Below are 17,668 nucleotides of genomic sequence, written 5' to 3'. Positions count from 1 at the left end.
TAGAAAAAAAAGATCAAGCAAACGTTATCAATTTGTGAGTAGCCTTCAAAAGTTGCGTTCCTACCATCATGTCAGTTAAAATGAGCTACCAAAAATTGTTACCGAACTATACATTACAGTAATACAGAGAACACATTTTGCTGTCTTAACTACAAGCGCTATTATAAACACAGATTGCTACTTTTTAAAAACTGATTACCCAACACGCAATTTAAATAACATTATTTCCCGAAAATAGCCAACTAGAGATGGTTCCAAAATCAAGACCGCAAAGGCATGCATCAGTTTGGCACATGAGAGGGGAGGGGTTGTACATAAAGTTCCGCCCTCTCATCTGAATTAATTAGCTAACTATTCAAAGCCACAGCCACGCCCACCGCGTTCCTTCTGTGACGTTTAGTCTTCTTTGTGCATTAAGAGAGTGCAGAAGATAAAGAATTCTAACGCTGGAGCGCGGCATGGGCGGAGCTTGAGCTTTTCGTTTGTTCCATCCGCCCTCCTCCGATGTGACGTCACCGAGCTCTGCGGAACTTGCATGGTGTGCGCGGCCTGGCAGTTGATTTGCTAATTCCAGAGCCTCGGCGGGAGGTGGGTGGCCGGGGTCGTGTGGGGGGAGCGAGGAGGGGTGGTCCTTGCGGCCGCTGTTGCCGCAGCGCGACTGGGGCGCCTCGGAGCTTTCTCTTGCAAGGAGGTCGGGACTGGCGGGAGCAGTGAGTCGTGGGGGCGCGCGGCGGCTGGCTGCGCGCCCACGCGCCAAGGGACCTGGGGCGGGGAGGGGAGAAAGAGCATGTCTGCAAGTAAAAGCAAGAAAGTGAAGATGGCCACCAAATCGTGCCCGGAGTGCGATCAACAGGTGACGACTTTCCTCTCCCGCTGCAATCCCTGCTCTTATTGCCGTATCACTGGAATGCCTAGAGGGACTAGTGTGTGCCAGTAACTAGGGGATGTCCTTGTCTGCTAATCCTAACTTCGGAGATCGTGTGACCCTGTTAAATTTGGGAATATTTAGGTCCGACGCCGAGTGTCTTAATTTTGCATAAGCTTATTTTATGGCTATGATAGAGTTCAAATGTAGTGTTATTTCAAAGGTCTCTCATTTGCAGTATAGTTCAGTAGGTCTGGCTCTACGAATGCAGAATTGGACACGTTGGAGTCCTTCACACAATTCAGCTGTGGATTATTTCTGATCTATTACTTTCAGTTAAGCAGCAATATTACAAAAGGAAAAGATTTCACAATGATGCATTGGCTGCCAAGGGTTATTTTTTGCTTTTCTTTCGGGTGATTGTGTGATCTTGCAGTTCATTATATATATTTTTTTTTAACGTTCTGTGCCACTTTTGTCTAAGTTTTGTTAATATCCTACGGATGGATCTTAGTCTCCAACTCGGCGCATTGCCTTTTAGTAATGAGAGAGAACATAGGGTTTTCTTTATTTTTGTAATGACTTTTACAGGAAAATGCTGTAAAATTCGTAGGGCATGACAAATTTCCCAAATGACAATGATAACACGCTGACAAGCTATCTGCATTTATTTTTGCCTGGATACATACATATGCTTCCCCTAGAGATAATACATGGTCGAAAGTTCTGTGTGGATGACAATTTGGTCAACATACACATTCACTGCTATATTTGGAGAAAAGTTATCTTTGACATTGGCAGACTTTCTTGTTCAACTTCCAGCTTTATGATTAATGCCTGAGCTGTTCAGTCTCTGTGACTGCTGCTCAAGGAGACTGCTCTATTCCGTTCATACTGGGTTAGATTGACTAAAAGGTGTGACTGTGGCACCACATACTACAGTAATATTCAGTGGCATGGGTAACATACCACTGGTCATTTATGCAGTGGGACCTGTTTATTATATATGCTGGAAATGTGGAAATGCTCTTTGTTGAATCTCTAAAACTGACTGCTGCAGTTTGCTTACAATTGTCTTCCCAGCTTTTGTTTGGACCTGTCTTCTCCATTGTAGGTAATGTATTCATGCTCCCACTGCTCTAAGTTCTGCATTTGTCAGGATGGCAGTTGGGGCTGACCTGTGAAGTGCCTATGACCAGGCTGGTTTGCTTTGTGTCACATCATTGCTCTATTTGCATTTAACTGAGACTTCCCCCCCCCCCCCCCCCCCGGTGCTCTAAACTTACTGTGCCTTTAACATTCGGCGCTAAACCAGTTCTATCCGGTTTAGCATACAAACATTTTAACTTCCAATGCACAAAGTGGCTCTGCGCAGTCTTTTCTGTGCCTCGTAGCAGCCTCCGAGAAAAGTATGGAAATGAAGTACAGCAAGCTCATTAATATTAAAATGAGCACTCCAGGCGATGCCCAGACATTTTTGGGAGATGCACAGAATGAAGCGCCGACTTTACCGGTCCAAAATTACTGGCAGGTCTGGAGGTGTCAGTAATGTTGGATCACATGTGTTAAAAGCATATACTTCTAGGTCTGGGGCTGCTGATTGCATGAGAGGTGGAAGTTAAAAAAAAAGAAAAAGTAGGGGACACTTGCATCTTAGAGGTGGAGGGGCACCCAAAAAAGCATATATATTTTGCTATATGCGTGTGTTGAAAGCATGTCTCGAGCGTGTTTCATTAAAACCATATAACAGCAGGACTGGGGCTGCCAATTGCATGGTGTAAGGATAAATAAAAAATTTGCATGGTTTGCTGGTAGTTCTTTGCCCCCTCCCCCATGATGCTTGTGATATGAACTGTGATACCCTACAATGAGGCATGCTTATGATTTGCATGCTTACAAAGTAACTTTTCCTGGCGCATGCACACATTTTATGTCCCTTTTTGTGAACTATTCTGTGCATGTGTCACTCGCCTTCTCCAATAGTGGATTGGATGGTATTTCTGTGAACCTCATTTGCATGCAAAGTTTTTGAAGCATTGCTCGTCATTTAGAAATCGAAATTTACTGCCACTATAATGGCTCACAGGATTTTAACGACTTCTTTGCTAAATGTTAAACACTGTAAAGTTAATTCAAAAGCTTGAGACTGGGTGAAAGGTGGCATGTTGCGACATATATTCTAATTCCAGGAAAGCACTTCAAGATCTACAATTCTTGCTGGGTGTCTCAGTTCTAAGGTTACACGGTCCCTTATTCTTAAGAGAACTGTATTCTGATGTTCCTTTGTGTACCCAGGTCTGATGCCAAATGGCTTTTTGAGATACAGCCTTCATAATGCATTCTTGTTCTTATGTTCTGGTTTCCACCAATCCCACACAAATACTCTATGGTGTAAAATGACTGAGCTAATTTATGTGGGTTAAAAGAAGTAGATATGAATCGTTTGTTTACTCTTTCCAAAAATTCTAGGACTAGGGCATGTGATGAAGCTACTAAGTAGTAGATTTAAAACAGAGCAGAAAAAATATTTCTTCACATAATGTATAATTAAACTCTGGAATTTGTTGCTGGAGAATGTGGTGAAATCAGTTAGCCTAGCAGAGTTTAAAAAGGGTTTGTGCAATTTCCTAAAAGAGAAGGCTATAAGTCATTATTAAGATGGCTTGGAGAAATCCACTGCTTATTCCTAGGATAAGCAGCATAAAATCTGTTTTACTACTTGGGATCTAGCTAGGTACTTGGGACCTGGGCTGGCCACTGTTGGAATGGACCTTCGGTCAGTCCCAGTATGGCATTTCTTATGTACAGTATTATATATGACACAGAGTTGTATAAATTGTGCCTAAAGTTGGAAATGCAAACGTGTGCCCAGTTATAGAATAGGGTTAGTTATGTTCATAATTAGCTAATTGGCACTTACAGTAATTGGCGAGTGTGTTTGCATTGGTCAAAGCTACAGCCTTAGCACCCTGAGGTGGTGGATTCAAACGCATGCTGCTCCTTGTGACTCTGGGCAAGTCACTTAATCCCCCCCCTTGCCCCAGGTACATTATAAAGAGAGGGAAAATTCATGTAAACTGTTCTGGGCTCCCTTGGGAGAATGGTATAGAAAATTGAATGAATGAATGAATAAATAAATACCAATAACTGGCCTTAAGTACTAATTGGCAGTAATTAGCAGCTGCATGCATAACTGACTGATGCCCCAGTGGCTGATGCAGAAAGCAACTATTGGGTTCCCGCAGGCTGAGCGATGCGCAAAAAATTTGTGCGCAGATGTTAGTTCATGTGGGGAAAACGCATAGAAACATGATGGCAGATAAAGGCCAAAGGGCCCATGCAGTCTGCCTATCCACAGGAACCGTTATCTCTTCCTCTCCCTGAGATCCCACGTGCCTATCCCACGCTTCCTTGAATTCTTAGAGATATTTGGAGCATGGAGATTAAGCATTAGATTACTGCGTCTCAAGGGCCACGGATTTGGTTTTGGAGAATGAGATCTATAGTCTCCGCATCTATGAGACAAACTTGGGTTTTTCTCTTACATAGAGCTTTTTGGACCCCAGTTAGATTACAAAAGTTGAATAGCTCTAAGTCTAATAGATGATAGCATTGTAATCTCGAAGTAGGGACTCTAGATCATTTATTATTTTATTGTCCCTTTATTTTAGCCTTTTGGAAATCTATTTGGGGTCAAATAAATTGTTTATTGGAAAACCATGTGGCATTATCTTATGATACAATTCTATTCGAAATATCAAATGAGGGCACAGAGTCAAATTTCGTATAACAATAATAAGCTTTTATTGATCATGACAGGAGTCGCCATGCAACAAATCACATTTAATTGGAAGAACTGGAATAGACTCAATTATTGCTTCTGGTGGAATTCATTATGTCGCATCTATAAAATAGAAAGAGCAATTGAAATACAAAGAGGGAGCTATAATTTTAATAAAATCTGGGGGCCATTGACAAGATATTGTAATGAATAAATACCATTTTTCCATTATAAATGCAATAAGAAGGGAGGGATTTTATAATTTTATAAAATATTTAGATCAATAATAAAGAATATTGTATATGAGTTTTGTGAACACAAAGCTTATAGTTGGATTGGGAGGGAATGGGTTAAAAATTTTAATGTTTTAATATTGAATATGATAGAGAATCAAGTGTTGTATTCAATTCAATTTAACTGCTATCTGTTGTTACACTTGTAAGATGTAAAATGAATAAAGATTATAAAAAAAAAAAAAGGATTCAGACACAGTGTCTCCACCCCCTCTTCCGGGAGACTGTTCTACACATCTACCATCCTTTCTGTAAAAAAAGCATTTCTTTAGATTACTCCTATGCCCTCTCATTCCAGAGCTTCTTTTCAAATGAAAGAGATTCGACTCGTGTGCATTTACGCCATGTGGGTATTTAAACGTCTCTGTCATATCTCCCCTTTCCTCCAAAGTATACATATTGAGAACTTTAAGTCCCTATAATGCTTTATGATGAAGACCACACGATGCAAATTGTTTTTAAAACATAGGCTAGCAAGCTAATTGAGGTATTTGTGCAATGCAGTGTATGCTGCCCATTGTTGATGTGCACAACTTGAGAACTTTTCCATGAGGGTCTGAGGTAGAAGGTTTTTGTGGAGTGGATTTCTTGTCAGTGTCTCATTTAAGTTCTGGTTTTGTCTAGTGGAAGGAAACTCATTCAAGTTGTAAAGCAGATGGTAAGTAACACACACATGCAAATGTCCAAACAAAACTGAAAGTGAAAATACACATCGACATCTGTTCTGCGCCTGAATGAGAGTCTCTCAAACATTTCAAGTGCAATTCATTTGTGTAAGGCTTATATTTAGGCGCAGAAAAACAAGCACTGCTGTACGCTGACACCTTTTGTGTTTGGTTTGGTTATGCAAAATCTTGTGTGCATGTGTCTGGCATACTCCCACATTTGCCATGCCTAAACTTTGCATGCACGGTAATTTGTTTCTTGCATGCTGTGGTATTACACTTGTGGTACTAAAAGGATTCGGACATCTACTTGTGGCTTTACAACTCTGCATCGGGACCCTGTTGTGTAAACTAGCAGGCCAATGCTCAGAAGTCCTGCGCTGTTCTCTACAGCGCAGGAGAATGGTAAGTTATTTTTTGGCGCTTTTCCCTGTGGCAGTGTTCTACACTAATAGCATGCAAATCATATACATGCTATTGGTGATAAATATTAGGAAGTTATTTTTTGGTAAGGAGAAGGAATGTGCCTGGCTCATATGCACAAGAGCTGAGCCTAAGCAAAGCTCCCATGTGCATGTCAAAGTGGGGAGCAGGGAGCTGAGAAGAGGACAGTCCCACAATGCACTTCAACTTATACCTATCCTCTTCAGCTGTGCAGTCATGACTATCTCCCAGCAAGGTTCAGTTCATTCCCACTAACATTTCATCTGCTCAAGTGCATTGATGAGGAACTGTTGCCAAGCCCCCAAAGGTGCGGCTGTTAAAACTCACACGCATAAGCTTCAGCTGTTAAAACGCATCCTATCCTAATGCTGGTTCTGAGGTGCTGTTAGGTTTTTTTGTGGTAGGGCAGAGTTGTGTGTGTTTTTTTAAGGGCACTATTTCTGAGCATTAAGAGGGCATGCATAAGTAGCTTGTTTGATCTGCATTTACATGCTATTTGCACCAGGGCTGTGGAGTCGGTAGATAAATACTCCGACTCCTCAGTTTTTTGTACTTCAGACTCTGACTCCGACTCCAGGTACCCGAAATTTCCTCCGACTCCGACTCCACAGCACTGGTTAATTTTCAGATCGTTAAAATGGAATGTCAAGTTGAGAGAAATGAGCATTTTCGACACCACCTTCTTTTTGCTTTTAATCAAGGTTCTAAGGCCGCAGAAGCTGCTCGCAACATTTGTGCTGTGTATATAGTGGGTGCTATAGCTGAAAGAATCGCTCGTGAGTGGTATGCCAAGTTCAAAAATGGAGTCGGTAGATAAATGTTCTGACTCCGACTCCTCAGTTTTTTGTACTTCTGACTCTGACTCTGACTCCAGGTACCCGAAATTTCCTCCGACTCCTCGACTCTGACTCCACAGCTCTGATTTGCACTGATCTTCAGCGCCCATGCTCTTCCCTTCATTCATTCCCTTTGAACACGTGTGCGGCCTAGGTTTAGGTTTTGAATATTGGCCTGCGACTGCCTAACTTCTCTTGTGTTTCTAACAAAAACCAGGGATAGTGTACTTTATGGAAAGTCAGTAAAGTCTTTGTTGTAAATGAGAAAACTGACTTGAGATAAACAACAATCTCAAGAGTGTGATGCTACTTTTAAATATGCTCAGAGAAGTGAAACTCTGAAGAGGGGGCGAACCCCCTCTTGGGACAAGAGTTTACCATCCGGTCATAGTATACTCAATATTGAATAGGTCACTCTTTGAGATGTGACTGACACTTAAGATGTGCATATAAAGAGTCACCATAAGGTATGCCATGTAGCATATGCATTTTAAAACAGTGATGACTGAGTCTCAAGCAAAGCCAACTCTTTGCTGTGGTTAAAAATAAGAAGTAGGAAAAAGCCTGAGAAACCCACTTACATCTTATATAAAGTCAGCGATAGGTTATTAAGGGGTAAGGGAACCTCATTGGCATTAAAAAAACAAAAAAACCAAACCAACTCCTCAATTAAACCTGTTACTAAAGCTTGCTTAAGTGTCAGTCACATCTCAGAGAGTGACCTATTCAATATGAGTATGCTATGACTGGACGGTAAACTCTTGTCCCAAGAGGGGGTTCTCCCCCCTCTTCAGAGTTTCACTTCTCTGAGCATATTTAAAAGTAGCATCACACTCTTGAGATTGTTGTTTATCTCAGTCAGTTTTCTCATTTATAATTTCTCTTGCGTGCAACTCCAAAGGCGGTGTGATCATAGGAGGGTCATGGGCGTTCCCAGGATTTAACCCTTTATTTGGCATTGTTGCTCAGAAGCAACATGAGGGGCATAATCGAAAAGAACGTCTAAGTCCGTTTTCGTCTAAGTCGCAAGTCGTCCAAAGTAAAAAAAACAGCCTAGGACACATTTTTGCAAAATATGTCCAAATTTTTTTTTTCTAAAATCGTTTAATTATACGTCCTGCCAATCTGATCGTCCAAGTCACTAAATCGTCCATTTTTATACCACATTTCCGTCCAACTTTTCGTCCAAGTCAAAAATGCCTAGAACAAGTCCTGTTAGACGTGGGAGGGGTCTGCAAAGTGATGGACTGAGCACCCAGACATGGCACCTAAATAGTGGGGTACCTTACAGGCACTGCTATGAACTTCACAAAAAGGGTGCCATGCCTTCTCCTCCCTACAGCTCCCTTATAGGTCACGGTGAGCCCCCCCAGACCACCTCCAGAAACCCCTAGACCCACTTATCTACCACCCTAATAGCCCTTATGGCTGCAGGAGCCACTTATATGCCAGTAAAAAAGGGTTTTGGGGGTGTATAGGGGAGTGCACATGTTTAAGTATCAATGCAGTGATTACAGGGACTTATGGGCATGGATCCTCCTCTCCATGAGTCCCTAACCCACCCCCAAGACAGTTTAAGCCGCCTCTGTGCTGGACGACTAGGCTTTTCTATGCCAGGCTGCCAGATGATGATGTTTGGAGGCTGAATTTTAAAGGTGTGATTACGATTTTTATGGGGTGGGGGGGGTCTGTTTTATGTGTTTGCAGTGCTTATCTGGTGACTTTAGGTGAGTTTTTGTGACTTAGACCATGTTTTAAACGGTCTAAGTCGCAACGTCCAAGTTCCGTCGATCCTGGGCTGTATAACTTTTGGTTATACATGCTGTACGACTAAGTCTAAACCGGCCCAACTCCCTCCCTCGACACTCCTCCTGAAACGCCCCATTTAGCTTTAATCGTTCAGCGGCACTATGAAGGCCTAGGTCGTATAGAAATACGTCTAAAACCCGTTTTTATTATCGGCAGTTGTACGTATTTGGACAGTGTTCGTTCAAGTGCCAACTTAGGCCGGTTTTTGGACGTTTTTCTCTTGATTATGAGCCCCCATGTGTCTTCTGTGGCTCTTATGGGATCTCCAAACTCCTGCTGCTTGGCACTGTTGCTCTCGCTCAACATCAAGTTGCATAAAGCAGCCGTTTCACCATCTGCCAATTAAAGGGTTAAGCTATCGAATGCTTCCATTTCCACACACAACTGTCGAGTGTAAATTCTCTCGTCTAAAGTTAGGCACCAAAATGTCTTAGGCTAGTATTCTGTAAAAACCATTCTATGCAGAACTGCCTTTATAGAAATCATGCTTAGCTTGCATCATCACAGCGAATAACTTAATAGTCAATTTTATAATGCTAAGTGTAAGGGAGTCCATCGGCCAGCTCTCATCCCAAAACCCTCCAAACAGTAACTTCTCTCCTGGCCCTCTTCCTGGGGAGGAAAGTTTTCAGAGCCCAGGTGGAAAGTTTTCTCCATCACAAACACTCTGAGTAATGTGGGGTGAATCCAATTAACTTTCCTGGTGACTTGTACAAAGCATGTGAAGGGCCTGTAACGTATCTATGTGCATTCACTACTACTACTAATTATTTCTATAGCGCTACCAGACGTACGCAGCACTGTACAGAGTCACAAAGGAGACAGTCCCTGCTTGAAAGAGCTTACAATCTAAACATCCAAGACAGACAAACAGGATGTCATGGATACAATTAAAGGGAACGGTTAATCAGCTGGCTGGGTTGGAGGTCAAAGGAATAGGGTTGAGGATTGAAGGTTATATCAGAAAGATGGGGTTTCAGTCTGCTTTTAAACAAGGGAAGGGTCTTGGTGGACAAACTTGGGTAATTTATTCCAGGCCTAGGGGGCAGCTAGATGAAAGGAACCAAGTCTGGAATTGCGGTTGGCAGAGAAGGGTACAGTTAAGAGTGGCTTATCTGAGGAATGGAGTTCTCTGGGAGGTATATAAGAAGAGAGGACAGATATCGAGGGGCATCAGAGTGAACACACGAATATTCAACACCCTCTTCACGTTCATCGCCACAAGAACATGGAACACCCTTCCATCACCCACAAGTACAGAACTAAACTACTACACCTTCAGGAAAAGTCTGAAAACCTACCTATTTGACAAATTCCTTTCTACATGCACTACACCAGTGTTTTTCAACCTTTTTTGGGCAAAGGCACACTTGTTTCATGAAAAAAATCACGAGGCACACCACCATTAGAAAATGTTAAAAAATTTAACTCTGTGCCTATATTGACTATATATAAAGTAATTCTCTTGAATAGGAATCAAATAAACACAAAGAAAGTATTTTATAATTACTTTATTATGAAATATTAAGTAAACAGAATAGTGAAAAATTATAAAATACTTTATTCAGTGCGAAACCTGGGCCTGTTTGGCTGAACACAAAGCTGATATTCTGGCTGGAATCGAAGAAAGACACACACGTAGCTCTTCGTCAACAGCTCTCAGTCTCTCTCTGTATTTGGTTTTTATAGCATACAAAAATAGACAAATATACCCTCCATCCTTTTTATTAAACCACAATAGCAGTTTTTAGCTCAGGGAGCTGCGCTGAATGCCCAGCGCTGCTCTTGACACTCATAGGCTCCCTGCGCTAAAAACCACTATTGCAGTTTAGTAAAAGGTGACCATATTGTAAAATATAGACAGCAGATATAAATTCAGAACTGTGCATAGTAAGTGAAGGGAAGTTTTCATCTCTGGGAATTTACCCAGTTAACTATTAAGTTATTTGGGCAAATTCCTTTGAAAACTGTGGTAATACTGCCTCCACTTTGCTAAATTTAAAATAAAATCATTTTTCCTACCTTGTCTGGTGATTTCTGGTTGCACTTTCTTCTTCTGACTGTGCATCCAATCTTTCTTCCCTTCTATCAGCCTGTATGCTTTCTCTCCGCCACACCTCATTCCCTCCCCCAACTTTTTCTTCCTCTCTCCCTGACCTTTCTTTCTTTTTTTCTGTTTCTCTTCTTTCCTTCTGTTTCCCTGCCTGCCCCCTTTCTTTCTTTCTCCCTGCCGTTCCCCAAGCCACTGCCGCTGCCATCGGGGAACAGGACCCACCAATGGATAACAGGCCCCAAAACCGACGCCGACGCATGCTCTCCCTGACGTCAATTCTGCAATTGGAGAGGAAGTTCCGCCCAGCCAGGCAGCGATTGGCTGGCCCGAACTTCCTCTCCGACTGCAGAATTGACGTCGGGGAGAAGAAGACTTATCGGCTCGATAGATTAGATCGCCAAGACAAAGTGAGTCCTGGGTGATCGACTCACTTTGCCTTGGCGAGCTACTGGTGCCCCTGCCTCGGGCCCCCTGTCAGCTCCGGGCCCCTGAATGCAGGACTGGTAGTACTGCCCTGATGGCGGCCCTGCGGCACACCAGGCAACATCTCGCGGCACACTAGTGTGCTGCGGAACAGCGGTTGAAAAACACTGCACTACACCAGGGGTCTCAAAGTCCCGCCTTGAGGGCCACAATCCAGTCGGGTTTTCAGGATTTCCCCAATGAATATGCATGAGATCTATGTGTATGCACTGCTTTCAATGCATATTCATTGGGGAAATCCTGAAAACCCGACTGGATTGCGGCCCTCAAGGAGGGACTTTGAGACCCCTGCACTACACATTCTTTGTAAGGTAATTTGTGGATGCTCCAAAGAGGCTTACATGTGGACAGCATGGGAAGGGCATGTGCATAACTTATAGAATACTAATAGTTACACGCCAGGTACTTGTGATATGGATTGGCTACTGTTGGAAGCAAGATACTGGGCTAGATGGTCCATCAGTCTGACACGTAGGCATGCCCGTTTACACCTGCCAATCACCTGGTTTATCATTGCTGGCACAGCCATTGTGCCCAGCCCAGTAAGGAGTGATGGGTTCATAGACAACGGCGCAAAAGACAAAGGCGCGCGCCGACAACTGAGCGCAAGACGGAGGCGCGCGCCGAAGAAAATTACAGTTTTTAGGGGCTCCGACGGGGGGTTTTGTTGGGGAACCCCCCCACTTTACTTAATAGACATCGCGCCGGCGTTATGGGGGTTTGGGGGGTTGTAACCCTCCACATTTTATTGTAAACTTAACTTTTTCCCTAAAAACAGGGAAAAAGTTAAGTTTTCAGTAAAATGTGGGGGGTTACAACCCCCCAAAACGCCCCCACAACGCGGCACAATGTCTATTAAGTAAAGTGGAGGGGTTCCCCCCCACGCCCCCCCCGTCGGAGCCCTAAAAACAGTAATTTTGAGCGGCGTGCACCTCCACACTGCGCTCAATTGTCTGGGCATGCTTTTGTCCCAGCGCGCTTTTGACCTGACACCAGGGTGATGTAACACAACGGCATACACCTTCTTGCTTCAGTAAGATGACGATGGTTATTGAGGGGCCCTGAAAGGATTTCTTATGTAAACTGAAACCAGACCAAAACTGTCATGGGCCAGTGGGATCTGTTGCTTGCCCCCTGCGTTCTGGTTAGCAGTTCTAATTATTGCAAAATAGTGGGCTTGTGTATTTAAACAGATGTGTGGTTTTTCTTTCTATGTTTAAAACCACTTGGAGTATTCTAAAGTACATATGTGGATCATAAATGGGGTTCTATTTTATTAATTCATTTTTATAGCCCGTCCTTCCCGGGAGCCCAGAACGGGTTACAAGGTTACATACACAGAGTTTTCAGGAGCAGGGATACGTACGCTACAGGATCAGGACACTAAGCTATAGATAGAATCAATAGCTGACAACTTATAGAGAATGTGACTAAGAAACACATGCTTTGCAGAGTCCTATTCTTAGGTGTTTATTTTTCAGCTATTTGAGGTTTTTTGAGGGAACAAGAATTGGGGTTTATTTGGCGTTTTTCACCCCCCAGGAACTATTGCTGGGCATCTTTTCTAGTACAATCAAGCACAGCTTGCCATAAATAAATACAGCAAAACCTTGGATTGCAGTATTTTGCAAGACAAGCAAAACATTTTATTAAATTTTAACTTGATATGCAAGCAGTACATACAATATTTTGTATTAAAGTTTTGGGGTTGTGGAACGAATCGTCTTGAGTTTCCATTATTTTCTATGGGGAAATTCGTTTGATACACGAGTGCTTTGGATTACGAGCATGCTTCAGCAACGAATTGTGCTCGCAAACCAAGGTTTTACTGTATATACATTTGTGTCACTTAGGAAAACAGAAAAGGTACAAAAACTGAGTGGAGAATACAAGACAAGACAAAAAAATAGGGGTGAGAGCACTAGGGGAAGTGATGTGTGGTGTTTCTCCCCCCCCCCCCCAGTACTTATTGAATAAATATTGTAACTTTTGTGCATTGACATATGTTATTCGTTAAAATTTGAAATCAAAAGCTATACTCGTAGGAAAGGAAAATGTGCCTCATTTTTGGTCAGGCTTTATAACCTTGGATTGAAGGTTAAACTTACTATGTATATTTCCAACTTACAAGATGGGTGATTTAAGTTTCACTTTATTAGAAGCATTGTTGGCTGTTTTAGAACAGTAGGAACATAAAGTAAATGCATATAGCATTATGGAAAATACCTTTAAAATTATTGGGAGCCTCTTAAGGAAAAACTCTGTATTTTTTTGAGTATCTGTAACACTGTACACCTCTGCAAGAGTGAAAATACCATAGATACTTGCATACTCGTATGTTGCTCACACATATAGGTCATATCCCTATTTTCCCTCTTAATTACTGTGACCATGTGGTGATTCATGTATAGGTAAAAGGGTGAAGGGGGATGGAACTTGATGTATCACTTTTTTCTGGTTTACATGGGGCAGTGGAAATATTAAGTGACTTGCCCGGTCATAAGGAGCTGCACTGGGAATCAAACTTACAACCTTGGGGTGCTGAGGCAGCTACTCTAACCCCTAGTCCACTCCTCCACTCCATCTTTAACCTCCTGTGCCACTCGCCTCTTCTAGCACTGTAGACTTGTGAGCTGGTTTAGTGGCCTAGGCGGGGGGCGGGGGGGGGGGGGGGACCACCCCAGGCACTGTCTTGGTGGGGGCACCGGCACCTCTCCACCCCCACCTCTTTAAATCCTTGCCAGCGTGAACAATGTTTTCAGCCTGCTGCTAGCGCCAGCCTGGCAACCCTCTGAAATCACTTCTGGGTTGTGGAGCCAGGAAGTGACATCTGAGGGAAAGCCTATGCTGGCACAAGCAGCAGGTCGAAGGAGCTGCTCATTCTGGCAAAGATTTAAAGAGGTATGGGGGGAGGGAGGGCACAAGTGCTGGGGGGGCAGAGAGGAGGGCAAGGTGGGGCGCCATCTACCTACCTTTGCTATGCCACTGGGCTGGCGCAGGGCCTTTCTGTACAGACCCATGCTCATGCGATGCATTATCCTTTCCTCTCTTTGACAGGAAATGCATCACTGGAGCTCTGCAGAAAGAGGGCACACTCTTTCCATAGAGTTCCCATGATGCATTTGTTAGGGAGAGGAAGGGGAGATCTGGACCCAGTGTAGGTGGGTAGGGAAGGGAAATGCTGTACCCTTGTATAGATTTGCGTATAGGTCACCTCCCTGATTTTGGCCCTTTTAAATTGGTTATAAAATTTGTGACCTGTATATGAGTATATATGATAATTTTAAGGTAAAAAATTTGTAGGAGTTGCATTTCTATTTTGGTGTTTTATAGATAAACAGAAGTTACTTCCATGTGTGTAGCTTTCCTTAGTTTTCACTTTGTGCTACCGATTCCCATGTATAAGAACCTCTTCTTCCTTATTTCAACTAGCGACCTTTAAAGATATTTCTTAGGCCCTCAGCGTCACCACTCAGAACTCAAACTTATCACTGTCCTGAGCTTTACGTGGCAAATCGTCACTGGGTCTAATTTTCCATTTTAGCTTCTATCAAGAGCTTTAAATACTTTAAATACTTATAATTTTTCTATAGTTTATAATTTAATTTCATTTCACTTAGCTTATATGTAGCTGCATTGTCTCTTTTTAGAGATGTCTTATATCAAGCAGGGTGACATAGCCGACATGTTTCGCGGGAACTGCTTTATCAAGGCACCACCCCTAAAAGAGATTAAGACAAGCTTTCAATAACTCTTGTTTGAGAACAGCTGAAATATCTAACCTTTCAAGATATATCAGACTAGTTTAAAACAACCAACTCTCTTACCTCTTATGCTATCGACCTCCTCGATTGTTTTACAGAGGAGCCGACAGCGTTCTTCCATTTTAATATGTCGGGCCGGCTCTGAGGCCACGCCCACTTAATGACGTGGGAGCTGGACGTCAGAGCATAGCCCCTTACAGTATCACACAACTTTATTCAAAAGACTGTGAAGGATCCTTCACCCATTCAAATCAGCATAATAAATCAAAGATGTCCACTCCAGTTCTAAATTTAACCCGTGTGGAATAACCGTGTTCAACGCATAGATCCAGCGCTGTTCTTTATAATTCAAGCATTCTTCTATATTCACGTTTAACCTACCCTCCCTCCAACATTTATCTGATCAATCACTCTCCATTTTAGCTGACTCGCTTCATGTCCTGAGGTTATACAGTGTTCGACCATGAGTGCTTGCATTGTCTTTGTTTTTATGCGCGATTTATGTTCGTTTAGACGAATATGGATAGGTCTTGAAGTACAACCCACATAGACTAAATTACAGGGGCATACCAAAATATATACAACCCCTGCTGTCTGACAATTCGTATTCGCCGAAGATGTTATAATCCGCTTCGTTTGGGGATCTATCCATGTCTCTCCTTCAATGGTGTTGATACACCATTGACAACGGCCACATTTCACATGTTTACCCACGGTCCTAAGTTTCCTCAAACCAGTTTTTTGATTTATTAAAACTTGGCCTATAGTTCTTGCTCTTTTATGTTGAATCATTTTTATTAAACAGTACTAGAATAACAACATTCACAGCAAAATGGTTTTCAAAACATACCATAAAGCCAATCCCCACCCACCGAACCAAACCCCCCACCCTCCCTCCCACCCCCTCCACCCCGGCAGCAGCGGTGGAATCAAAAGAACATGAAAAAAGTAACTAAGGAACTCAAACATTCCAAATTTGAGATTGAACATAAGCAGTAAAAGTCAAACTAAATAGGTACCAGCATTGATAATACAGACGTCCAGGTTTGGACGACAAGTCCACAATCTCACGGAGCTCCAACATCATTTGTTGTAGCATTAATGCTCTCCATTGCGAGATATCAGGGGGTTGTGGCGATAGCCATTGCAATAATATGCATTTCCGTCCCAGCAGTACAGTTTTTCGGATAAAGGCTGCACAGCCTGGTGTGGGCGGGTGAAATCGAATCTGCATAGTGAAAAGGAAACTGGGGTGCAGTCTCCAAGAGCAATTCCAGAGTCGTCCTACCCAAGTCACCACTTGTATCCAAAAAGAAGATATCATGGGGCAGGACCAGAACATGTGTCCAAACGAGGCCATAGGACAGGCGCATTTACCACAGCAATGCCCCACACTAAGTCCCATTACATGTGTCCTCTTTGGTGTATAGAAGGCTCGTAGGAGGAACTTATAATTCCGATCTCTCTCTACAGCAGAGATGGTAGCGGTCTTATCAGCACGTAGGCCCTTTCTGATTACATCAGCCGATATAGGCAATTGAAGATCCACAGTCCATTTCCGAGCCAAAGAAGAAAAGTCCAATTCATCAGCACGCTCCTGTAGCCACTTATGATAGAAACGAAGTGGTACGGACTCTTGTGCTGTAAGAGAAAGGGCTTCTTGAAAGTTGTCCTGAATCTCCTCACAGAGCCCCGCTGGAGACAAAGCGTGCAAGTAATGTTGGAGCTGTCGGTAGGCCAACCAATCCGTGGGCAATAGGTGATATTTCTCTTGCAGATCACTAAAGGATAATGGAGAACCAGTAGGTTGTAGAGTCTGAAACACATAGGTGAGGCCTGCACGGGACCAACGTCTAATCACTTTAGAATCCAAACCAGGTAGGAAGTCCCCATTACCCACTATGGGCAGGTAAGGTGTAATGTGCGAGTTAGTCCCAATTGTCTTGCAAAACAATTTCCAGGCTTTACGCATTGCAGGCAGAAGCGGGTGAGACAGCAACTGGGGTATATCTGGCAATCTGGACGTATGTAGAAGATAGCTAAAATGGAAGGGCTGAAAAAAGAAACATTCAATCACAGGTAAAGAGAAATCTGTAGTATTACAAAACCAATCATGAATGTGACGTAGCTGACAAGCGAGATTAAGTCTAGCTATACACAATAAACCTAACCCCCCTTTAGTGAGCGGCAGCGTTAGCTTGGCCAAGGCTATCCTCGCTCGTTTACCCTGCCACAAGAATTTAGATAAGTGAGACCTATGGAGCGCTAAGTGTTTTGTAGACAACATGATTGGTAACATTTGTAGAATATAAGTCCATTGTGGTAGCACCATCATGTTATAAAGGGCTACACGGCCGGACAGTGAAAGGGGGAGTTGCCGCCAACCATGCAAGGTACTAGAGGATTTACGAAGTAAGGGCAAGACATTAGCAATGTATAATCTATTCAAATTCCTGGGAATAATCACACCCAAGTATGTCAGGGAAGAAGAGGCCCACTGCAATGGAAACACACCCGGCCAAGTCTGCTGTACCTCCAATAGTGTAGGAAGTGCTAGAGATTTCTGCCTATTTAATTCCAGGCCCGAATAAAGGTGAAATTCATCTAATATTTCCAACGCTCGCGGCAAGGAAGTATGTGGGTCCCCCAAGGCAAGCAAGAGGTCATCCGCGAAG

At 43.0% G+C, this 17,668-nt stretch overlaps 1 protein-coding gene across 3 annotated transcripts in view; it reads left to right on the top strand.

Moving 5' to 3' along the window:
* Window positions 1-624: 624 nt before the first annotated feature.
* C4H16orf87 (chromosome 4 C16orf87 homolog) overlaps window positions 625-17,668 on the top strand; it is a 43,681-nt gene continuing 26,637 nt past the window's right edge. Inside the window, exons 1-2 of one of the 3 annotated variants that reach the window (XM_033942135.1) lie at window positions 643-853; window positions 5,564-5,597. In XM_033942135.1, coding sequence (XP_033798026.1) covers window positions 5,595-5,597 — 3 coding nt within the window. In that variant the 5' untranslated portion in view covers window positions 643-853; window positions 5,564-5,594. Of the gene's footprint in view, window positions 854-5,563; window positions 5,598-17,668 lie in introns of all 3 variants that reach the window. The other 2 variants (XM_033942134.1, XM_033942133.1) reach the window with 2 other exon arrangements.

This window comes from Geotrypetes seraphini, chromosome 4 (assembly GCF_902459505.1).
Source record: "Geotrypetes seraphini chromosome 4, aGeoSer1.1, whole genome shotgun sequence".
NCBI classification, from domain to species: Eukaryota; Metazoa; Chordata; class Amphibia; order Gymnophiona; family Dermophiidae; genus Geotrypetes; species Geotrypetes seraphini.
The sequence above is the reverse complement of the archived record's forward strand: the minus strand, read 5'-3'. Positions and strand labels throughout refer to the sequence as shown.